The 25,135-nt window shown below is 46.9% G+C and overlaps 1 protein-coding gene across 3 annotated transcripts in view; it reads right to left on the minus strand.

Annotated features, from left to right (window-relative positions):
• Positions 1-18,317: 18,317 nt before the first annotated feature.
• The window catches only part of TBX5 (T-box transcription factor 5), a 42,547-nt gene continuing 35,729 nt past the window's right edge, over positions 18,318-25,135 (minus strand). For 2 of the 3 annotated variants that reach the window (XM_030026751.2, XM_030026750.2), the window contains exon 9: positions 18,331-19,335. In XM_030026751.2, coding sequence (XP_029882611.1) covers positions 18,752-19,335 — 584 coding nt within the window. In that variant the 3' untranslated portion in view covers positions 18,331-18,751. Of the gene's footprint in view, positions 19,336-25,135 lie in introns of all 3 variants that reach the window. The other variant, XM_030026749.1, reaches the window with a different exon arrangement.

Here is a 25,135-nt window from a genome sequence, read left to right on the forward strand (position 1 = left end):
GGGCTAGATCAAGCACAAGAACAAGTCAGTGCTGGTGAAGACGCAGTAGTGTGAGCTCAGCACATGCCCAGTGTCAGATTGTTTGAACTTAGTTGCCAGCTTGTGCAAGCAAACACCCTGATCTCACCTTCACTTATCTTATGGCCAGAGGCTAGATGGTCCCTTGAGGTCAAGGGATTTAAACAAGTGTTTGATGTTAAGTATTATGGTTTTTTACTGGTCTAAGGCTTGGTGAAATACAAGTGCTCCCTAAGGCGGGTCTTTGGGCGCAGCTCTTGTCTTTCTAGAGGCCATCTCACTCTCCTGCGTACCTCACCAAGTACAGGGAAACCAGAGAATCTGGCACTCTCCATTGGTCTTGCAAGCCCAAGCCCATATCTGCTGGAAGAGTTCCCCACTCCATCACCTACCATGCTTGCCAGTCTCTGTAGATTTGGTTTGGAAGGGATTTGCTATCTGTGGGATGAACAGTAAAAGGCAACAGACTCGGTGAAGAACTATAGGAGCTCAAGAGGGACCACATCTGATGAGCCACAAGCCGCCCAAAGCTCGTCCCTTCCAAACAGGAGGAGGAAGAGGAGGAAGAGGTTGTCATCTTTTTTTAATCATCATACTTGGGTGGTCCATGGAATTTCTGCTAAAGAATCCATCGTTTTTCTAACACCAGTAAGTCCACAGCTACCTTATACCTAAAATGAAAAGGACGTCCTGGACCAAAGGGCTTCAACCAAAGCGTGGTTGTGTCAATGGTATATGTGCCATTTACCTCACTGGTGCCTTGATCCCACCAAATTTGGTTAAAGCAGAGATGTTTCAGTTTTGACTAGCAGACTGACCTACTGCCCATCAAAAAGAATGGAAAATTTGTTCTTGATTTGCAATGCTACATCGGTTCCTGGGTGTTGAGCCACAAAGTCAGCCCTGGGGAAAGCCTGAAGCCAGTCAGTTTCCTTTTGTAGCACTGTATCTCTCTTTCTATTTCTAGTGCACTTTAAAGTACAGGAGGTTGTGCGCTTCTTATCACTTCCAAGCAACGCTATAACACAAGAAGCAAGCAGCAGACAGTCCATGCCAAAGCATGAGTTGGGAAACAGGCCTAGTGGGGATTTTTTTGTTGTTGTTGCTGTGATTATTATAGTGTTGTTGTTGACTTTGTCTCTGCTTTAAAAGAATGTAACCACCAACAAGAGCAAGTATCAGAATAGAAGCTGCATTTCTGTTGATCCAGCCACTGTTTCCCATTTCTGTTTATCTTTCTGTCTAGGCATACGAGAGGCTCAGAACAGAAATCTGACTCTGTGCCAATGCCATGTCCTCACCCAAAGCCAGTGCATCGTCTCACACTGCTGGGGCATCCCTACAACCATGCACTTTATCTGTACTTTTGCTGTGGTACTGACCTGCAGTGTCTCTAGGAGCCAAAGGACACACATGTTGCTTAAAGAAAAGCCTCGATGGGTAGCTCAGATTCAATGCCTAAATCTTAAATTGCTAAAATTAGATGACAAGTACTCCCAGCCCTGACTGCAAGAACAGCTGATGTCTCTGGGAGGTAGAGTTTTCTCCCTGTGCTGGCTTTGGCTGGGATAGAGTTAATTTTGAAGGAGAGCATACCTGGGGATGGGGTTACACTGCCAGCCATCCCATTCTGCCCTGGAAGAGCAACAGATGCTGCACATGCCAGGGTATCGCAAGCGCTGGTACAGTCTATGCAAGGTAAAGACTCCCAAGTATATTTTGGTGGTTTAGCATCTTTTTCAGCAGGTTGATGATTACGGTGCTTGTAGGAACATGCATCAGCTGGATGCAAGTACAAGACGCAGCTCACAGGCACGTTCCCCCAGAAAAGCTTATGGGCTCTGCTCTATTCGGACCTGCTCTCCCCAGCTCTTGGTTCAAGGCAGCCTCATACACAACAAGCCAGAGCGGGAATTTGCTGGAAAAGCCTCTTTCATGTTGGCATTAGGGAGGTCAGGACACAGATAACAGGCAACAGTCCTATAGACAGTTCTCAAAAAGGGCTGTGAGCCCCAAAACGCATCCCTCTTCCCACTTACTTTCACTCCTTTGCCTCTGAGCTTCCCTCACACAGTTCTTTTTCTATAAAAATGCCTAGTTGGGTCTTAAAAGCACATAAGGCCTTTGTGGCCTTCATGGCAGCTGCCTCCATCATTTTACTGCCTTGTCAGGGAAGACCTTTCTCTGGAATTCCCTTTTTACTAATGGCCAGACAGTGGCCCCACTGACCTTGAACCTCCTCCCCAATACCAGCATGAGCCATTTACCCTGCCCAGTCCCTTCACCATTTGGAAAACCTCAGTTTAGGGGTCAAGGTCCCCCACCAAAGAGTATGCTTTGGACATGGACTCATCCCGATTGCTCCAGTCCATAGGACACAAACATCCTTCCTTACAACCACAAGCGAGAGCAGTCATTGTTTTGAGTATGGTCACTCTCCAAAGGTGATGCCATAACTGTATCTTGGCTAAGTTCCCAGCTGATTCCTTGCTACAGGGAACCCCAGCATCCCATATTCTTTTTCTAGCTGTGGTTTCTACCCCATTGTAGCTTTAGAGCTGAAGGCATCAAAAGATTTCTGTGATTTATGCCTTCGTCCTTTCTCTTTTGTTGTAATAGTCTGGCTTCTCAATATGACCTCGAAAATATTCTGATGTCTCATCGTATGGTTTCAGAAGTGCATGTTTTTGTGCCAAGAAGAGTGACTATTGACCAGGAATTAAAGAGATCTTGTTATGTGGGCTATGGAGAGCAGAACAGAAAGAAGCGGCTTGGTACCTTGTCTTGAGTAAGAGCAGAAGCAAAGTCTATAAAGCTGTCTGCCTCTCTGCCTCACTCCTTTTTGGACACATCTTTGAAAGCTTCACCTCCAAATGTGAAATTCCAAAAGCTACAACCTTATCAAAGGAGAGGGAACACAGCCCAGTCATTGTTACTCCCTAGAGAATTCAAAACGACATAAACACAAATAAACCCAAAGATTACATTAGAGAAAACTCTACTGATACATTTGAACTACAGTGTACATAGGACTGCATATTCCAGACCCTCAGGCATTGCAAGCTCCAGGGATGCTCAAAGTCTTTCATTTTGCCAACATTAATAAGACATAGCTTGAGGTCATTGCTCACACCAAAAGCCAAAGTTATCCAGCATCTCTTATCTGCTCCCCTGTCTTTGTCCAGCTGGAAAACACTGCGTATTCATTTAGCCATCTTTCAGACGTGGTCTACTTATTCATCAGATCTTAAAACGGAGGCTTCAGTGCCTTGGACAGAGTGTAAGCACTTAAAAGAGGAGGGATATCGGAGCCATGATTTTCCACTTGTGGCCATCATTCCCTGGGGGCTCTGTGGCTTACATTCAAAGGGAAGGGCTGGTGCCAGCCCTTCATTGGGTAACTTTGCAGAGACTCTGGACAGACAGCTGATCAAAACGGTGGTAGCGGAAGAGAAAAAGGAGGGGGTGGAAGCCCCTCAGGAGATGGAGAAGAGCAGAGATGGGATGAGAGCACAGCCCAGCTGTACTTACTTTCATTTCCAATATAATTTCTGTCACTGCATTTACTCCAATGGGAGCCAGCCTGGATGGGCACTGGGGGAGACCTACAAAGCCATGGTGGACTAGAGGGGAGAGGCACTGAGCTCACACTCACTGGCTGTACCCAACTTTGCTGCACGATTCCCAGCCAATGTGCCCAGAGCCCAAAAGGCTACTCCCCCGTTGCTGTATCTCAAAACACCATCCCCTTGATTTCAGCTCCGTCAGCCAACACACAGGAGAACAGTCCCTCTCCTTGCATGAGAAAACTCAAGTCCAAAGGGGCATCCTGGGAGTCTCCGAAGTAATATTCTCCCAGCTGAAGCAGCCATCCCTCCACCACACTGAATTGCTCCCAGTTGCCAGGAAGGAGGAGCAGGAATGACTGATGCTAGCTGAGTAAATAGCTAGATGGACAGGCAGATGGACAGATGGATATATATACACACACATATATGTACACATTGAGTTGGATGCATGGAGGGAATTACGGTTTCTTGAAGCACGTTTCTGCCCCACAGCTTATTTGACCTCGTATACTGTTTCTCCCTTGCTAAGCTAATAATCTCACTTGTGGAACCTTATCAAGTGATGTTTGACAACCCAGTAACTATATTGCATCCAGGAGTTTTTTGTCCTGCACCATAGCAGCCATATCTCCAAAGAACTCCTACTAAAGCCAGGACCACTCCTCATAAATCACACACACACATAGGCCATCTCTTAATCAATCTTCCCCAGGTGTTCCCTCACTCAACCTTACCATGATCAACTTGAGGCTTTTCCTGGTAACTCTGATTTTTTTTTTTTTTTTTTCCTAAAGCAACTGCCTGGCCATGCTCAGGGTCTTTGGCTTTTGTGTTTTCTCCCTGGTAACATCCTGCTACCACTTTTCTTGTCTCAATGGTCCGTAGATGCTGCCTTCAAATGTCTGATGAGGTTGTAACTCCCACAAAGATATTATGCTGGCATCTCTACCTCAGTGTTTGGTTGCCCACCAATGAAGCAGATTAAAAATATTTTATAGACACCTTACAATTAATATATATTTTTATATATATATATATATATATATAATCAGCCCACTTCATTCCTTTACCTTATCACCACAGCATGAAGCTACATCTCTCCAGGAGCCCTTTCCTGGTACCCAGAGAAAGCTTTTTCTCTCAAAACATTTTTTTCAAGACAAAATGTAATTTTTCAACAGAATGATAATTTTTAACTGGAATTGCTTGGTATATTTAAAGACAGTTGATAAATCATTAGAAAAAAGTGAACCATTTCTCTGCATTGAATCATCTTGTAATGAAAAAGATTAATTTTGCCATAGCTTCAGTTTTGGACAACCTTTTTTTTTTTGCTTTGCTTTCATCTAAGTCTCATTATGAATAATGTACTGTTTGCTAGTAAAACCTCTACTACTATTCATTTTTTTTAAACAATTTTAAAAAGTATTGAACACATTTTTAATTCCTATTTTTGGTAATAGCTCAGGCTTAGCACCACACTGACAAAGCTACATGCCTTCTAGCACGGAGCTGGCTGACGTCCAGCCAGCTGAGGGTATGGGCAGAGAAGGTCACGTCTGCTTGCAAAAGTCCACACAGACGTTCCCTGAAATCCCTCTGAGGTTCTCCGCCTAAATACAGAAGGTGGCATCAAAAAAAAAAAAAAAAAAAAAAAAAGCAAGCCCCATTCCTGAGATAGCTTTGATAGCTTTCACGAACAGGAATTAAGAAATAGTCCAGGGTTGCCCCTTCTCCATCCTGCCTGGCTTTTCCCTACCTCCTGTCAGGCTCCTGGAAAACTTTTGCAATGGGAGAACATGCCGTGTGGCACCACCAGGTAAGGCCATCGCTGTTGGCGCGCCTGCAGCGGCACAGAGCTAGTTAAACCTGCCTCTCCCAGCCAGAACGGGGGTTCCCAGATCAGGGGGAGCGGAGCTGCTCTGGGTACACAGGCCACTTCACAGTGGTATTTGAAGTGCCTGAATGCAGCCCGGAGAGCTAAGTGCCTTCTCCAGGGCAGCACGTGGTCCCCATGCAGAGCCAGGAGCTGCCGCCACCGTTGGCCGCTGCTCCCAACGCGCACGTGAGTGGCTTCCCAAACGTCTGCGCTGAGCTGGGGACCAGGCGCAGCCCGACGCAGCCCTTCCGCCGGCTGTAGTTTGGGGCTGGGTAAAACACAGTAAGTGCCACAGGTCAGGGAAAAAAAGCTTTTCAAAGTGGTATCGCTCTATTATGGCCCTGAAGCCTTCTGTTTGGGTCAAAAAATGAAAAGTTGGCATGTCTCAACTTGATTTTTCTTTTCCCACACCCCAGCTGGTAATAAAAGCTTGCTGTACATAGAAAGTCACATCCCACTCTCCTTCTCCCAGGACAATTTGCATGAGAACCCTGCTCTGAAACATCACTGGAGCTACCTGAAAACCTTGGGCTTCCTTGGGATGTTTGAACACAAAGGATTTCCTAGAGGAAAAAATTTAAAAAAAAAAAAAAAAAAAAATCACATTTCTCAGCAGCTTTAATATATAGCCAAGGGAGACCAGCTCCTCTGAAATTGAGCCTGTCGTGTCTGAAGTGTTAGCCACTTGAGATAGCACAGAAAAGTCATGGTCCCTGCCCTTTTTATATCTATTGCTTAGTTCTGGAAACCATCCTGTGAGTAGCCACTTGGACTTTAATAGGATGAATCATTGTTAAAACCATCATGTGCTTATAAATGTTTACATGAGTGGGCCTTAAATGGAGATATCACAGAGGGGGCAAGAAATTAAGCTAAAAGCTGCAGCCAGAGCTGAAAGACACTTGTCTGGAGGGTTTCAGATCTGCTCTTTCTTGATTTGAAATCAAACTGTCACCCCAGGTACAGAATTACTAACCCCAGCACTTGGGAGATCCCCAGAAGTAATTTCCTCTGCTAATAAATGACACCAGTAACGTAACAGTAGCGCCTGATGCAGAGGTAGTAGCAATAGTAAAGAGGTAAGTAATTCAAGGGAAGAAATGTCTCCTGGCACTGGGAGTCACAGGACTATTCACACGTTGGGAATGGCTCATGGTGGGGTCTAAACCTGCAGTGAGAAGCCCATGTTCACCTAAAAGAGATCGCTGAGAAGCGGCAACGAACAGCAGAGAAAGGACAGCCTGACAGTGCCTTTCGCCTGAAGAGCATCCGAAGCACACATACATACACATTTCACTCCAGTGAATGATGTTGCCCTCTGCCATCTACCTTTAGAAGGTGTTCCCATCATCCCCCAGTCATTAATCTGCGATGTCTTTCTTGGTTTATCCTTTGAAGTATCACATTGCGTATGTGAAGTCAATTCTAGCCTTAGACCAAAGTTTAGGAAACTCTTTGAGACCATTTCTTGCAACCACAGGTGTTATTTTTAAATAACATGTACGCTCAGGATACTGCCAGATAGGCAGGGTATGTTTAAGGGCAAGGTAAAAAAAATTCCTCAGGGTTAGTGGTAAGATTCCCACCAACTTCAGCAGCTTTCAGATCGAGCCATCTACGAGATAAACCTTAGGCCCCTAACAGACTTCTCTGGCATGGGATCTGGGAGGTTTGCTGTTGGCCTTGAGACTTTGAATCACGGCCAAATGATTGCGGCTCCTGGTTTAGGGGAAAAGGAAACAGAAAGGAACTACGGGCTTAAAGGATTAGAAGGAAGAGCTAAAAATAAAAGTACCAGCAATGCCAGACCCCAAATTTTACTGCTTTCCTTGCAGAGAGGATGGGTTTTCCTGTTGTTTTACCAAGGGGAATCAGCCTTCTGCATGACTTGGAAGAGCAGAACACTGATGGAAAACTTAGTGATATTACTCTCCAAGAGCAGAGTTGTTCCTGTTGTTCTTCCTGGGACTCATCCTCTGGCTAAACATGAGGGGCAAATGATTCAGCCTCTTGCTGGTGAGCATTTCTCAGCCACTTCAGCGGATTTCAATGAAGAATTACAGCCCATAATTAAAAGACATTGGGCATTTGTACTTGTGCAGCCTATGATGGGGACCTAAGAACAGAAAAATATCCCTGGTTTTACTTCCTCCTGCACCGCTGTCCATCTCCTCCTGCCTTTTCCTTCAGGTCTACATTGTCCTTTCTACATCATCCAGACAAAGATGACCCTCAGGAAGCAGAGGTGGAAAAGGGGGTGTGGGAGCAGTAAACTGGGAGATACCAACATGGTCAGAAGGGATGTGAGGTGGGAGGATGAGGAGGGGAAAGCTGCATGGATGCTGCTGCTCTTGAGATGGGGAAAGGCAGTCCCACAGGTACCACGGGCTGGAGGGTATACTGGCACCCACAAATTGGGAACTAGACATGATTTCAGCTGCAGAGACAGGTGGGTTCCAACACCACAGTAAGCCCAGCTCCTGGGTGAGCATCAGCCCAGTCATGGGATGTTAGCAAAGCACCTACTGAGCTTTGGAGCTTCACTTGCTGTTGACATTCAAATCCAGTGCTGTGTGAGGCCCGGCTCATGGGTAGGATTACCAAAATCCTGCCTGAGCCTTTGGACCAAAAATTCCAGTTTTCAATCTAGTTGATCCTGCCTTGGGGCCTGGATGACCTTCTGGGGTCCTTCAGATCATATCTCCCACCCAGTCCCTTTCCAGGTCACCCCACCACAGACGAACGAGAACAGGAGCAGGTGCCACCAGGACACAGCTCAGCCAATTAAGGCTCCGTGAAGGATTTTTCTGGGAATGAAAGAACAGCAGAGAACCACATTCAAGCTTTTCCCAAGCAGATAGTTCACTCTTGAGAGGGAGCCTGACGCTTGGACCTAAAAACCTATACACACAGAGATATGTTACATATTTATTCGAGGCAGAAATTGGCCAGGAAATGGCTATAAAACACACATTTTGAATAAAAGGAAGGAGATTTATGGCTCTTTTGCGAATCTGAGTCATATCTTTCTGCATCCCCCAGGCAGGAATACCCTAATCACTAACATACCCCAAACATGTATGCACAGTGGGCTGAGAATTGCTTCCTTCTGGCCACAGCTCCAGCTAAAGACGTGATAGGGATTGAGCTACTTTATCTGACAGTTGGTAAATGAATTGCCAATTCATTCTGAGCTCGGAGGGGGATTTTTTCCCCTTTAAAAAAAAGGGTCCTTTTATATACGTCTTTGATCAGTCAGGGCCTTGACAAATTATTTTCCGAGGAATTTCTTGAGCCCTAATGCCATGAGGAGGAAAAAGAAAAAAAAAAAGGATTTTCTCTCAAAGAAAAGCTTTTATGTCTCAAAAATTACAGCAATGTAAGGGTTTTCCTCCATTTCCCCTCATCTCCTTAGCTTCAAGAAATGGAGGCAGGTAGCCTGAAGATTTTTCCATCCCACCTAAAGCCAGGAGGCGGATGGGGAGGAAGCACTGCCAGGTCTCCCAGCCCGATTCCTCCCCAGCATGGGAGAGCACCGTGAACTCTAGCAGAGACTGAACAGAAAGGTCATGGTCATCAATGACACTAATAAAGAGGCCCTTCAGCACTAGTACGAGCAGAGGACAGCTCAGGGTTTTGTCACCAAGAAGCTTCTTGCTTGCCACAAACAGCAGCACGAAGCACTTTGGAAGGGTTGAGGTACAAGGGAGCATCTCCCTGCCGGCACTGCTGGCTGCTGGGGTCACTCCAAATCATGAGAATAAAGCAGTGTTTGCCTGTCTTTTAGTAGAGGCTGGGGTAGGGGGGAAGGGAGGGTGTCCTGGTTTTGCCTCTTTACTCTTTCTATCCTCTCATTTCATCCCTCTTCTCCAGGCAAGTATCACATCCTTGATTGAATGCCAAAGCAGTAGAGTTAATGAGTTACACAAGCCAGGTCTGGATGATGGCTGCACTTTCTATTATCATTAATGTAGAAATAACTTATCCTCCCAGTTATCCCACTCATCTGTCCTGCAGGAGGACAGACTCCCAACAGAACAGGATTCAATTAATACAGTTCCACTACACTAAACTTTATCAGGATGGCTCGAGCTCAAAAAAACCACAAGACCTTTTTTCCAGCCTAACCCTGCATGGGCACATATGTAACCTGTCTACAGGAATATTCCTACTGGAATCCCAATAGCAGCCCCACTGCAGACAAGTCTGATGGATAAAGCCTTTTGGTTAGGGGCTAGTTGGTCCAGAGAGTATGTTGTAGCTTAGTTTCCTAAAGAAATGAGCCTCATCAAATCACTGCAGCTATCTCTTGGGAGCTTTTCACCTTCATAAGCAAAATTCAGCCACCTTTAACAAAAAGACAGAATTAAAAATTTCAGGTTGAATGTTGTTGAGGGTCCTCAGCAAGAAGACATTGAGCTTGAAGAACTTTTCAAGCTAATTCACTCTTTAAATAGTACCTGTTAAACTTTTCCTGGCTCACCAAGCCTCCAGATTTGGCTTCAGATTAAGTCCTAATTTAGGTTATATATAGCTACCGTTACATCTCAGCTAGCTGCACCTCTCAGACATAGGGCCACCTCTCCTGCTCTTGGAAGTCGGTCCTCCTGGAAAGAGCAGCAGCTGTCTGCCAACCGGCAGGAATAGGAGACAGTGCTACAGACTGGACCCAGCTAATGAACCGAGGGGGTTCTGGCCCCATCCATCAGTAACTGATCAAGTTGTTAAAGTTGTCCTAAAAGCTGCCACAATCAGATGAGAAAGGAGATATCACACACAGCTTTCCTGCACTTTATTAACAGCTGTGTAAATAAGAGTAAAATCCAAGCAAACCAACATTAAAAATAATCCCATATAAGGATCAGCAATACCCTGGGATGGTGATAATCCTGCTCAGACCAAGAGCTCACTTCCTTACGGGCAAGAGTCTTCAAATATTGGCATAGACTGAACCACAATGTCTGGAAGACAGACATTAGGAAAATATTTAAGAATTTTTTTAGATTTTTTTTTTTTTTAATGCTATAGCATAGCTAGGAATGAGGTGGCCCTTTTGGTTCCTAGTCCTGACTTTGCCACGTTTCATTTTTCTTTTGAATACTGGTTAGAGCTGAGCAGCATTTTGGGATGGTGGGGTGGCATGAGGCGAGAACTGTCTTTTTCCCCCACAAAAAAAAGCAGATTAGATCAATTTGCCCTTACAAAAGGATTCAGCAACCACTATGAGAACTACCCTCACCCCCCATCCCAGCAACAATGTTTTATGTCAAAGCTTAAGCAGCTTTGATGTTTCCTATTCTAGGAGATGCTTTATGTAGAAACATACTTTACTGTTTCAGGTGATTTGTTTAAAAATGGAGGGAAAAGTACAATTATTTCTTTGTAAGCTAAGCAAATGATGTCATGCAAGCCTAAGCAGTGTTTTGGTGCTGGTTAAACACACCCCAAAAAAGCAGTTACCCGCATTGGCCCAAAAGCGGTATTTAATTTCCTTTGCAAAGCGTTTTTGGAGGCTTCGAAGGTCACCCAGCAGCAAAAGGTTGCCCCATCTGTGGCCTGTGACCCTGGCCGTGCAGCGCTGCCTCCTTCCCTTGCTACACAATCTCAGCGTAGGACACTTGGAAATGAACCAAAACAGGGTTTTATTATTTGTTCCCCACGTAGGCAAGTGCTGCAGTCACTGCCAAGCTGGGTTCGTCATCACCACCTTGACTGGCATCGACCCAATAGTAATATTGGTGCCTGTCACTCAGTGAGACTGTTAAAGTGTCTGTGTACAGGCACACGCTCTCATAACTCACTGACCAGCTCCAGACTGCTTACAGCATCATGGACCATCCGTGGTCCATTGACCCTCTGCCTTAAATTAAAAGCTCTCCAAGTCTGGAATTACCTCTCCTTCCCTGCCTGGGCACGCCAAACACCAAGCTCAAGCAGGGTAGCCAACGCTACTTGAACAGCAGCAAATACATCATGCTAACCTAGCTTTTCAATCAGGCTTCAGCTAGACTTGCTTTCCCCAGATACTTGCCCCGCAAAAACCATCCTGTGTTTTAGCAGGCCACAGCATTTCTAATTAAAAGCTCTGACAAAGAAGGTGCATGCAGACATCCTCAGGTTTGCAGTGATCTTGAGATGGAAAATGTTGCGGGATGCCCCAGCCTAAGTTTCTGATGAACATCAGGACCTGCAACTGCCTTTGGCAGTCTTCCATAGTGTTCTCCAAGGCCAAATTGACAAGGTATGGACTGGATAAGCAGACAACAAGGTGGGTGGAAAATTGGCAAGACCATCAGGTGCAAAGGGTGATCATTAGCAGCAAAAAGTCCAACTGGTGGTTAGCTACTAGCAGCATCCCTCAAGGGTCAGCGTTGGCACCAATGCTTTTTAATATCTTAACAACCAGTATGACGGGACAGAGCACACTCTCACCACGTTCACAGATGATACCAAGCCGAGGGAGCAGCCAATACACTGGAAGACAGAGCTGCTACTCAGAGGGACCCCAACAAGCTGGAGAAATGGCATGGCAGGAACCTCATGAAGTTCAAAGGCAAAGCCCTGCCTCTGGCACGGACAACCCCGAGCAACAGGACAAGCTGAGGCTAGAAAGCAGCTTTGCAGAAAAGGACCTGGGGGTCCTGGTGAACAACAAGTTGAGCAGGAGCCAACCATGCAGCCTTGTAGCAAAGGTCAGCTGCACCCTAAGCTGTATGAGCAGAAACATAGCCAGCAGGTCCAGGGATGTGATCATAAAGGATGTATTAGAAGTCCAGACACCAAGAGCAGGAAAAGAGGAAATAGTACTCCATCGTGACCACCTCATTACATTTTGATGAGAATGTTCCCCTGAAAACCCCAGGGACAACAAACAAGTTTCTGATTCATCACAGCCCAGGTCTAAGTAAAAGCTGAAGTGAAATATTGATGACTTTGGGATGCCTGGAGTCAGCGATGGGGATATCACAACAGCACAAAGCCCTGCAGTGATACAGGCACGCATTAGTAACAGCGTTCTCCACATGCCAGATCACACAAAGTAGAGAAAGAGCAGCAGTATATTATTATCATCGTGATAATAAAAATAATAATATACTTGTTTGGCCTTATGCAACAGAAACATCTCAACACCAGCATTTATAGATATAAGTACTACCGGAGTCCCTGGTCCCTTGCTATTATTAAAGAGCTCAGTATGCACGGCAGCAGGTTTCTGCCCCTTCCCCCCTCCAATTTAGGGCTGCACTTTCTGTTCATAATTCAAGCAACATTTTTTGCCTTGAGGCAGATTACAAGTCATTTGTTAGGTCTTAAGCAGAGGCCAAACCCCCCCTCGACCTGTAGCACACTATACACCCCTGAGTGAGAGCACTGCACAGGTTACATAGAAACCCATCCACAGGGACCAATTTCTATCACCTCATCCCATCCCTAGTTTTTACTTACTTGTGCTTCAACACGCTCCCAACAGCAGCCGTGCCGCTGAGCTGACTATCACTAGGAGCTGCCAACACAAATCCTCCATGGCAAAGCCCAAGCCTCCTCTTGTCTCTGCCTTTAATCCCTGTGGTGGGAGGGCTCATCCAGGTGGAAATGATGCTGGTGAGAAGCCTTGGGGAGTGTCTCCAGCTGCCGCTGCCCAACTCAGGGCAGCTGCAGACCCCACAGGACTCTCCTCCTGCCGATGGGCAGCAATGGGCATTGCCCAGGTATTCCCAGGAGAGGGGCGATGCTAACAGCACAGCTGGCCAGGATGCTCAAACAAGCAGCATTGCCCCACCGGCAGCCCTTCCGATTGACAGGAGGAGCATTTCGCACCTAAATGCCTTTATTTATCACGTAGGGGAACCGTGGCAGACACTTGCTGACTTTTAACTATACTTTACTGTAGCTGAGTCCTCCCAGGTGCAGGGTAAAGCCTGCAAAACCCACAGCAAAGAACCAGCCGCCGAGGCTGTAGGATTTGTTTCAACCAAACAAAGGAAGTAGGAGACATCGGAGCTGCCGGGTGTGGTGGTTTCCAAGTGAAACACATCAGTATTTCACTCTGAAATGACTTCGGGTTGAAAAATTTCCTTTGAAATTTCAAAAGAGTAAAATCTTCTAAATGTAAACAAAATATTTCTCCTTTTTGGGGGTGGGAATTTATTCAAGCCACTTTCTGAACATTTTCCATTCACTTAAAACTTTGAAATTTTTATTACTCAAAAAAAATGCAGCAAAGGCATTCACTTTTCCAGGGAGAACTCAAAAAAAAAAAATTTATATTTTTTTGTCTGGTGATGAGTTCTAGTCCCACCTCCAGACAACTCATTTCTTTTCTCTGCCTCACTTGCCTATCCAGTAAAATTTCCAACTTTATTATATATCCTGAAACCCAACAAAGAAGAAAAAACATGGGGAAAAAAAAGACTCAGAATCCCTTGAGAGTCTCATATAATCACAGGACTCCAGCAACTGGAAACTTTAAGAGGGAAGAAAAAAACCCCAAAAAAACACTTTTGCAAATCACATGAGACCCATCATAAAATTGTCAGAGTTGGCAGCACCGTAAAAATCTATGATATTGTGGGCTGGATTTATGTGCAAGAATCCTGAGGCTTTGGGATATTTTTTTCCCTCAGGCCTCAGGGCACAAAGGCAGTTTTCGGGAGGTCGGCTCTGCCCTGGGAGCACAGCCTGGAGCAGCAGAGGGGTGACTTTGCCCCTCTCAAGCATCCTTGTCTCTAGGAAAAAAAAACCTCACCAACACAATTTGGGGAGCTGCTGATCCCAGCAGGTACCATGGCAGGGAAAAGCCACCTCCCAAAACCAGCCAGCATCCTAGCTGTTGAAACGTGAAATGTGGAGGTGAGCTGATAGGGGCAGACAAAGAGCTCTCTGTGTGTCTGCTCAGAGCATCTGCAGCCTCCCCAGGTACGAGCCATGGTAACTGCAGGGAGTATTTTAGCCCAGGAAGGCAGCTGAAAAAACAGCATTGTGACCACAGCCTGGGAATTCGTGTTTGCCCTTTAAAAGATGTTTTTAGCAGAAGTTAGGTTTCTTTCTCTCCTCCTCCGCTTGAAGGAGTTGCGCAGCCTGCGCTTATTTATTATGGTTCATCTATAAAGCCCTGTTTTTCTTCTGCCTGATGATGTTTCACGGCTGCTTTCCACCTTGCCAGAGCAGCAAGCTAGCTCCAAGGAGAGGTTTGAGGCAAGGAGGTCCCCTGCCCAGGAGGAGGAGGATGGGCCACCATTGCCTTCTCCACCCACCCCGCTAGCCGTCCTCCTCCACGGGCTTTGCAGGGCTCCCTCCTCACCCAAGGACACGGTTCACCCACCCAGCAAGTCCAGCTCTCCTAGACTCTTCCACCATCCCTGTCCCCAGGCCCATGGCAGAAGCACCCCAGGTCCAGCCCACCCCCCCGCCAGCACCCTCAGTGGTGCCTAGGGTGCTGGGAAACCACCAGGCAATGCTGAGGATTGGTTTATGGCTCCTGGGACTTGTAGGCAAGAAGGGAAAGAGGCTGGTGGTGGCTGTGCTCGGTCCCTTGTACCACGCTGGGATGGTCTTCCTCAAGTTTCAAGGCCTCTTATGGATGCATTGCCAGTTTACCTCTGAATAGGGTGAATTTTGCAAACTCTTTTGTCCAATTCTTTCAATGACGGTAACTCTAATATAATTTTTTCCCTAATTTTTTTTGTTTGTTTATTATCATCATCATCATCATCATTATCATACTCTGCTAAGGAATAAGTCCATAAGAAGAGAAATGAAGGCTCTTTGTAACATAAAATCACAACCAAAGGGAGAGAACACCCTCCTCCTTGACATCTCCCAGTGTTGTTTTGGACCAGCTGGGAAGAAGTACAAGCTGTTTCTCAAGGCTCAACATAGACCAGGCACGTTCACATCCAGGCTGGGAGTCACCACGGGCCTTTGAACAAGTCAGTTTTTTCCTTCACGTCCTGACTCCTCACAGTCCTACTCATTCAAGTGGAAGAGCAGGCTGTGCTCATGTGGCGCAACTGGGCTCCATCAAGGCTAAAGCCCAGAAATGCCATACTGAAGCAGCAGCCAGTAACAAACTCTTCAGGAAGAGGAGGAGAAGGCTATATCGCATCCTCCCACCCACCTTTGCCTTCATCCCAGATTTTGCTGGTGTGACAGGTCCATCCTCCTGCCACTGATGGCCTCCTTGCTCCCCAACGTGGCTCCGCAAGGCTGTGTCCTCAGGGGGCTACCTGGCTTTTCAGCAGCCAAAACCCAGCGATCAGAGTCCGTCGCAGCATCGCAGACTCCACCAAAGAGCCTCGGCGTTTCCTTGAAGACCCGAAAAAATAATGCGAGGAACTCAGGGGAAATTAGTCAAGTTGAAAGCTGGAGGCTTTCCTTCCGAAGCCTGAGAAATAATTTACCATGTGGGTTTAGTTTCCTTAATACTCTTTGAGATGCATGGCACACATTTCTGGTGAGACCTCTTTACTTACAGAGTAACCACTGGCCATTTAATTACATGTAAATTACCATATAGTGATAAGATGATTACATGATTAGCAGTGGGATAACGAAGCCTGGAAAGTACAATGTAATTGACAGCTAAATACAGTGTAATTTTTTTATTCCTTAACTTAAAATGCAATTTACTCAGTCATTAATCTTGGACAACTGCATATTCTGGAGAAACAGCATGTGATTTACCGAGCAATGCAACATTTGAGTGATTCCCTGGGGGTGGCTCCATGAAGACAAACAGCTTTGCGTATAACTTGAGGTCCCAGCCATGCCCGCAGAAGGGTTTCGTGATGCCTACATCCCCTTCTGCCTGCAAAAGTGGCCGATACCCAGAGCGAGCTCCCAGGGTAGCACAGCATCGCATTTTGACCGTGTCTAACCCAACATTTATGAAACCCAGTTGTTGCAAGCAGAAGACAGTAAAAGCAGAGACAGGCGAAGGAAGAAAGCTGCATTGTAGCCAGCGCTGGGATAGCCCCAGTAGACACCATCATCCCCCAGGTCCCACCTGCCATGGGACAGCTAGGTGGGAGCATCACCCTGGGGGGGCTGTGGCTCACCAGCTACATGGAGGAGACCTTTCTGCTGGGCTTCTCGGATGCAATCTCTTTATTTCTCCGGAGCTGGTTTTCCCATCTTGCTTCCAATCCGTAAAGTATCCAGTATCGTCCCCTCCTTCGCTGAGGCTGGGACATGGCCCCACACCTCCCCTGGGCCAGACGTCCCCCACCGACCCCATCTGCATGGGAACAGGGGGCAGAGGGTTTCCCAGTGCCACCCCAGCACCCACCTGGATTCCCAAGGTGGCTTCTAAATCTGCCTCGATGGGAAAGCGACCCCAGGAGAGCATGTCCCTTGGGTTGGGGAAGGGGTTGGGTGGGAAGGACCTGGGGGACGCAGGCAGTTCTGCAGCAGACAAACACACAGCAGTCTCAAGCTCAGCCCATCACTGCCTAACAGCCTTCCCCGTTGGGATGCTGTACCACCTGTGGTACACCAGAAATAAATAAAAATCAAACTCATGGGCATCAAGCAGAAAGAACCAAAAAAACCCACCCCAAAACCAAAAAAAAAAAAAAAAACATTAAAAGTAGGTGGGCGGGTCCCTTGCCGTTGAGAGCATGTGGTATTTATTAGACATAAATTGGCACACAAGAATAGGAAAGCGTAGCTAGGTAGGGATTATTTTTTTCTTCTTAGCTACATGGCTTTGGATACCTGTCTATAACCCCTCCCACGCACATACCAGCATTCCCACTCATTCACACCCACATTCTCAGTTGCTGACACAGAGGTATACCTCTTTTGTTAATTAGAATTACTTTTAATTAAAAATATATGTAAATTATATAGAGTGTGCACAGCTTGGAAAGAAAAAAAAAAAAAGAAGAAAAGAAAGCAAACTTCCGTTTCAATAAAAATTTTAACCCCTTTGAATCAGCTGCTTTGCTGGCTTAGTGTGACATCCTATGAGTTATTTGAACTCCCATGTATAAATAAATAGTACCAGGAAATTTTACACCTGAAAAATTCTGCAGTAGACATTTTTACTTACACATTTGCTTTTTCTTCTCTTCTTGCCTCCCCCACTCCTAGCCTCTCATGATCATTTTCTGCTCCTTTTGAACACATTTACTTAGTATCTCACTTAACGCACCCAGACCAGTATCCCTTTTTCTTTTTTTTTTTTTTTTTTTTTTGTTTGAGAGGAAGAAAAAGAACGCACGATAAAATGAAAGTCCAGGATTGCAAACAAGCATCATCATCAGCATTTTTATGAGCAAACTTTTTCCTTTCGCTGTCTGCATCCTCTCCCCCCGCTTTTCCCCCCCTCGCAGCTGGCTCAGAGCCTCGCTTTCCGCATGCCGGTAAAAATTCGGCAGGAGACAAGCTGTGGATGTTTTCAAGTTTGAAAGATACCCCGCGCTTCCATCAGAGACAGCTGATGGACCGGGAAAGATCAGGAGATGGGAAGGAAAGAAGAGCGAGAGAATTACACACAAGTGGGAAAGGAGATGAATTTACGGGGCTTGTTCTTGCAGAGACGTGTTTTGGGGCGTTTGTAAGGAAACACGGCAGCCTGCAGGGAGTGATTTCACTCGTGTTACTACGCCTGGGCGAGGTAGGTACCTGCTTTTCTTATTTGTGGGTTCGTAAAACCTCGTTGTGTTGAAAAGTAACAATGATAATACTAATGAAAAAAAAAAAAAAAAAAAAAAAGAAACACCACTCCAAAATCCACCCTTGGTAAAAAGGGCCGGTGTCTTTTTTTGAGAAAATTGAAAGAAAATATATATATATTATTATTTATTATATAACATTGTCAACATCAACACCACAAAAAAAAAAAAAAAGTAACATCCTAGTTGTTTTCGTTCAAGCACTCTGACTGTGTCGAGAAAGGCAGCAGGAGTTTGGTGTCCCTTGGAGAACAAAAAGAGCAGGAGGGCAGGGGGGGGATGAGGGCACAGGGCTGGCGGTGGCAACAACACAAACTGGGTGGGGACCGTGGCAGGGGAGAAGTGTGCCGATCTGTTGATTTTTCTTTTGAAACAAAAGAAAAAGGGGGGACGGGGGGGAGCAAGTCACACCGAGGCCGCTGACTATTTCATCTGTGGTTTCAATCAGTGTCCGTCCCTCTCGAGTGCTATCGGTGAACATTCAGTTAAAGGAGTCTTGCAAAATACTCTCGCTTTTGTTATCGACAGGGTATTTTTTTCCTTTTTCTTTTCCCATTTTTTTTTTTTCCCCCCATGGCTAATGCTCTTGCACTTTCCTGACCGCCTTGTTAGCTGTTCTCGCTCCACTCTGGCACCATGCCCACGCCGTGGACCGAGTGGTACTGGTGGGGCGAAAGGGTTCGAGGCACGCCGTGGGAATACAGGAACTCTGCGGGCTGTAAGCTGCTGGGGGGGGACTGGATGCCGGTTTGAGGTCCACACTGCCGGACAATGGGTTGGTGAGAAACCGAGGTTTGGTGCTGAAACATGCTATGGGTATCTCCTATTTGGGGGGAGGTATGGTTGGCCACGCTGCTGAGCCGGGGCATCAGTGGCCCCGAGGTGAAGTGGGCAGAGAAATGCTGGTAGGGTAACCTGTCCATCGGCTGCATGGCAGACACTGTGCAACTGCTGTAGGATGGCACGCTCGGCCACGTGTTACAGCTGATGTCTTCTAGGCTGGGCACGGGGTCCGTGGGGGGAGCGGAGCTGGCATACATACATGCTTGGCGCTGGGCTGATTCAGTCCTGTATGAAGTGTTCAGTCCCTGCTGCTGGGGGTAACTGGACCTGTAGAAAGGATCCTCTTCTGCCGGAGAAGTTTCCATGTAGGGCTTCTTGTAGGGATGCTCGGTGGTGGAACATTCCTCATCTGTTGGGAGAGAAAACTCCTGGTAGCAAACAACAATACTGTGCCCTCAGCTGAACCTCCCTCTCCATAATCCTCATTTTACCAAGGACACCGTCTGCACAGAGCTGATCCAGACACTGCTCTCGGTTCTGTCAGTGTAAATCCAGATCCCTTCCTTGGAATCAATCTTGCTGAAACCAAGTCTTGTACCTGGCCCTGTCTGCGGGACTGGGGAAGGGATTAGCTAGGAGGTCTGGGAGGAAAATCAAGGCTATAAGATGCTGGAGGGATCCCGAAGCTTAGCTTGCTTGGTACTACCCCGTGCACATCCCCACACCACGAAGATCCTCATCTCCTTTCTGCTGCCAGCACTTTGACCAGAGGAGTAACATCTGCCTGCAGATACAGTGCACCTAACAGCGGTCCCCACCCCCAACTGAGAGGCTCAGAGCTGATGCTGTTAACAAAAAGCCTTTACAATGATATATTTTCGCGATAAATGAGACAGAAATGGAGATCACAATAAAAATCCCCCCAGGAGAGCATCAGCAATGGCACAGTTGAGACAATCAGATTTGGAGTTTTACAGCCCCGGTCTTTAGCCGTGCCAAGGGAGCTGGGCACATAAATCCACACAGGGCTGTGTGCTGGAGCCAAGTGTAACAAAAAAAGAAAAGTAAATTTCACAGCTAGAAACAACAAGGCGCAGCTTGCAGAGCCCTTTGTTTTCTGCAGCATCCCGGACCAACAGAGAGAAGGAGATAAACAATTTAGGTGAAATCTCTAGTGAGAAGCAAAATGAATAAATGAATATGCACTTATTTATTCATCCGCAGGGTCATCAAATGAAATCCAGCTCCCCTGGAATGGATGGCAAAGTTCCCAGGGACGAGCACTTCACCGAGAGATTTTAAGGACAGCGAGGCAAGGGAAGGGGAGCTTGTTCTGACCCAGATTAACTTTGCTGCTGCTTCAAGAACAAGATTTCTGGTGCAGGCAGAAAAACATCCCACTTTGCTTAAAGCCCTCTTGGCTGCACCCTTTCAACAAGGGTAAAATTTGGAAGAATACTGCAAGAAATGGCCCTTCTCAAATTTTCTCAGCCAACTTGTTTTGAGCTGCAAAGTTTTTCACCCCCAAATTAGAAAAGGAAAAAAAAAAAAAATACTTCCACAAAAAAGAGGAGTAAAAGCATCTGTCTCCCAAGAAGCACTTGCAAAAACACAGGTGTTGCTGCTGGGCTGCTCCAGCAAGAGTGCCCATGTCTCAACTTCAGGAGGTGCAGATGGACAGTGCAGGCACCTTTCGTTTCTTGTAAACGTGCACATGCGCATACCCTTATTGTTATAAACAGCCATGTGCTTTCTCCTGGAAGCTGCCTCCCCTCTGCTTATAAAATAACCCATTACTCCCATTCAGGTGTCTACCAAATCCAGCTGGAACAACTGCTGCTGTTAATCTTCTTGGCCCAACAAACCCCAGAAAACACCGGGTACCGAGGTACACACCATGGGGACTTTCCCCTTGGTGTCCTTTGACTTTGTAAGAGCAGCTGCCTGTAAATTCAGCTGGAAAGCCGCAGTCCCATTTCATGCTTTCTTCCTGACAACAGCAAAACCCGGCTCCTTAGTCCCAGCAGTGCAGAGCCCTGATAATCAAGTCAGCTTCCTCCTCTGCCTGCTCTTAAATCGGGTCAGAAAGTAGGATGGGATAAGCGAGCAATGCAATCACATCTTTAAAACAGCTGAAACAGTAAGCAGAGAGATGCAAAAGCGTGTCGCTCTCCTTAATCCTGACCAGGTTCATTTTATACAGGAGCAGTGGAGAGGATGTAGTCCCCTGAAAGACAAAAGCAGGTCTAAGCTTCCTCCTGAGCATGGGTCTGTCACAGGAGGTACATCTGGAAGAACTGCCCGAGCTCTAGCTTTTACAGACAGCCTAAAAGTTTTGGATCCCTAAGCCACCACTGAGTAATAAGAACACTAGGGCAGAAAAAAAAGTCTTGTAAAATGAAGCATTGTTCTGCTAATAAAGTTTTCAGCATTAAACCGCATTACTCTGCTGGCATTAGAAATCATTGGCTTGGGGTTTGACTGTTTATTTTATTTTTATTTTTTTAAATATACAACACAAAACAGTCAAACTCTGTTTTTCCGTTGTGTAAAAATGTGCCTGACTTACAACCTGAAGTTGCTGATTTTTCCATTTAGCCCAGACGTTTCACTGCCTGCCACAGCCTAGCCAGGCAGAGCCGCAGTGTTATGGATCCGCTTTCAGAATTCATCGCAGGTGAAGAGAGAAAAACAAAAACAACCAGGATTTCAGTGGAAACCCTATAGGTGCCCTCTCTTCTTCTGCAAGCTCGCACCATCACTCTACTGGCCTCTCTAGAGCCAGGCTCACCGGCGCCGTGTGTGGAAAGGGCACCATCACTCCAGCTTTTAAGATGCGTAAGGACACCGTACCCATCTCCAAAGAGGACATAGTCACTAACGAAGGATTACAGCCTACCCTAAGAGCTTCTGCCTGCCCTCTGGCCCCTCTTCTGATTATTTTCCCATCTATGTAACCTCAAAGTGCTGGAGAGGGAAGAGAACAGTCCACCACCATCATCAGATGAGATGATGCCCACCAGAGATCCTCAGCTGGTGCCAGCTGATGAATTTACACTGGTCCAGGCTCTCTAGTCTGATCTGGCACTGTCCCACCACCAGAGCCACCACAGAGCGGGTGAAGTGTATCCCCATGGTGTGTGGAACAGATCTGGGGGTGGAAAGGGGACATCTTCAAGGAAGAGAATCGCAAAAGGAGGAGAAGTCAAACAGAGCTCCCACACAATGCTGAAGGCTGCAGTTTAAACTCATCCCCACCCGCTCTGGAGCCTGGACAGTCCGTTTCAAGGCCATAATCCTCTCCCTAAAGGTCCTCCACCAACTCAGCATCAGCATAAGCAGGACATAGGAGATAACTGTCTGGTCTGCTGTGGGTTTGATTCTTGATGTTGGTTCCCTGGTAGCACTTCATTGTCCTTTTGCCGTTACCACCGAGCCCTAGGAGACACCTCTGGGAGGTGCTGACCATCCTGGGAGATGCTGACCATCCTCCACTTTTGTTGCTATTCTTGGAAGCCAAGGGTGGCGATTAGCTCTTGTGACCAGCCCCTCGATACTGCGCAAACCTCAAAAAGCAAAAGGTTCTGCCAAGCAGGGGAAGCTGCCAGCGCTTGGGAGAAGCTGCTCCGAAGTGGATCCAAGGAAAACGGAGCCTGCAGAATGGGGTGGAAACTGGCTCCCTCACAAGGAATTTGATGATCTATCTAATGAAGGAGCTTGAGCGAGAGCATAAGCAGTTCCAAGATTTCCGGTATTTACTACTTCCAGCTGGGTTGTAAATACCACACAAATGGCTTTTTAAACGGAATTTTCCCAATTCCAAGATTAGGGCCGTCCAGAATGAAATGCAAACATGTAAAATCTCTGGACTTCAGGGTCCACTGGGCGCACCTCTTCCCCTGGTGTAAATCAGGAGAGCTCCTTTCCAATTCGTGACAATCAGCTCCCCAGGACAGAAGACAATGAAGAATGGGACCCAACTGTTTTAGTTTTCAAAGCTCACTCCCCCTTCCAGGGCATTACAGTAGGTTCACCCCGACTTCGTGAGGGAGACACAATGGGTGATTATCACTAACACTGTTGTTTTACCCAGTCTGGTTTCTAGTGTGAATCTAGCATGAGCCTGAATAACCAATACCAGTATGCAAGACTGACAAGGGTTGTCAAAGAAGAAAAGAAAAAGGCAGATTCAGTCAAAATGAACATCTCTAAGGGCAAATAAGGCATACATCCTAGGACATGAAAAGCTAAGACACACTAGTTGTTTCAGCAATTGCAAGGTTTGCATTACGGCTGTGTTGCGTTGCAGGGGAACACGACAGAAAAGATTGTGGGGCAGAGACAATCCAACACCAAAAGCTGGAACCTCTTCCCGAGGCAGCGAGTTGCCAGCACTGCCTGCAGAGGCACAGGAGACACCTCCTGATGGGAGAGCGGGATGCTTATATTAAGCCGCTGGAACTACAGTGCCACAAGCAACGTGACTGCACAGCAAAAGCTGGGTGCACACCAGCCCCCTGAATATCTCCCCACCATGCAGGCAGGCTCTTCTTCAGCCTTGGTGCCCCAGCAGTCACCTTGCTCTGGGCTCCACCGCATCTACCCAAGCTGCAAACACCTCCAGCTGCAGCGTGGCTCGAGCCTTGGCCAGCTCACTGCATCTCCTAACATCAGCAGGACGAGCAGCATGCTCTCCAAGGAGACATCCCAAACCTGACTTCTGTCCTACAGATTCTCTGAGTGAAAGCAAGCTGGGTGGGATGAGGGAGAAATGAGTTCAGTTAACAAAGAAGTCTATCTACCCTAACAGTGCCTGTTCTTGAGGAGAAGGGGGAAAAGGCATTGCTTCATCTCCATCGACCTCATCAGAGCAGGAAGGAGATGAAAGATATATTCTTCCCCACGGTCAGGGTCATGTCCAAGCTAGGTGGCTGAAGGACACGGTCCTCGCTGGTTGGAGCCGGTGGATTCTGCCACGTCCCTCTTCTCCCTCGGAGTGCCAACATGACAACTTTTATAACCTCCCCAGGGAGAGGCTGTTCCAGTCGCCTCCTGTTCAGCATCACAAGCATCCCAGAAATCTGCCAAGTGGTTGAGATTGTGTAAGGCTGGGAGGGAGCAGAGGTTTAGAGGGATGGCTTTTTAGTTCACAGGAAGTCTGAGGGAGAGGATAACACAAGGGAAAACAAGCCCCAGTGCCCTAATTGGGACGTAAGGCTAAAACGAAAGACAAAGCAAGCTGCCTGCTGGTAAGCCCTTTTGGGCTTCTCCAAGCACAACAATGAGAGAGGGAGAGATGGAGAACAACTAGAAAAAAAGGCAAAGCTCTAACTGGTCTTTGTCGCAGCCTTAAAATCCACAACGAGAACTGAGGCCGCTCCTTCGTAGGATACAGGATTGGAGTTAATCCACCCTCTCAAGACCAGTGCCTTCGTGAAATGCCATAAGCAATCTCAGCGTGGAGCTGGGATACAACACAGGATGATTCTCGCCTTGAAGACTGCCGTTCCCCAGCGTTCAGCATGTTCAGAAGGTGCCTGGAGCAGCGATCCCGTTGCACCACACTGGGGTCATTCCCAACGCGGCGACCCCGCACTCCCACCTGTGCACCAGGAATTGCCAGATCTGGGGCTCTGGGATGTGTCCTTCCTTCCTTCCTCACCCAGGAGAGCATCACCTCCCTGAAACAGAGGAGCCTTCAGAGATAACATCCCTTCGCAGCCCTGCTGCTCTCCCCTAATGTAACTCCATATCAGATCTCCAGAGTGAATCCATCTTGACTTGACAGCTAAGAACAACACTGTCAGCCACAGAGCTAAATCTTTGTCTTAGGTCACCAAGGAAGTAGAAGTTGAATAGGGTGCCTTTGAGTTGCTCAAATACAGACCTGTTCTTAACTGAGCCTAAACCAAGGCCTGACCTCCTGATTAAAAAGGATACAGAGAAACATCATGAGATGTCAAAGCTGGAAGGAGCCATATCTGAGAGACTATCTCGGAAAACAGTGGTGGTATTTGCTACAGAAGATACAGACACCAGCTGGTCTCAAACCCAGTTAAATTGCCCTCTGCCCCCGCGAGCACTTATCTGTAACCCCAGCCTTGCGAAAAGGAAATAATCTGTTTGAGATAAATCCTAAACGGACTGAAGAGGAGTCAATGTTCGGGGAGTTGATGCTCCAATGAAACCAATAAAACTTCTAGTCCAGA

Source organism: Aquila chrysaetos, chromosome 9 (genome assembly GCF_900496995.4).
Source record: "Aquila chrysaetos chrysaetos chromosome 9, bAquChr1.4, whole genome shotgun sequence".
NCBI lineage: Eukaryota > Metazoa > Chordata > Aves > Accipitriformes > Accipitridae > Aquila > Aquila chrysaetos.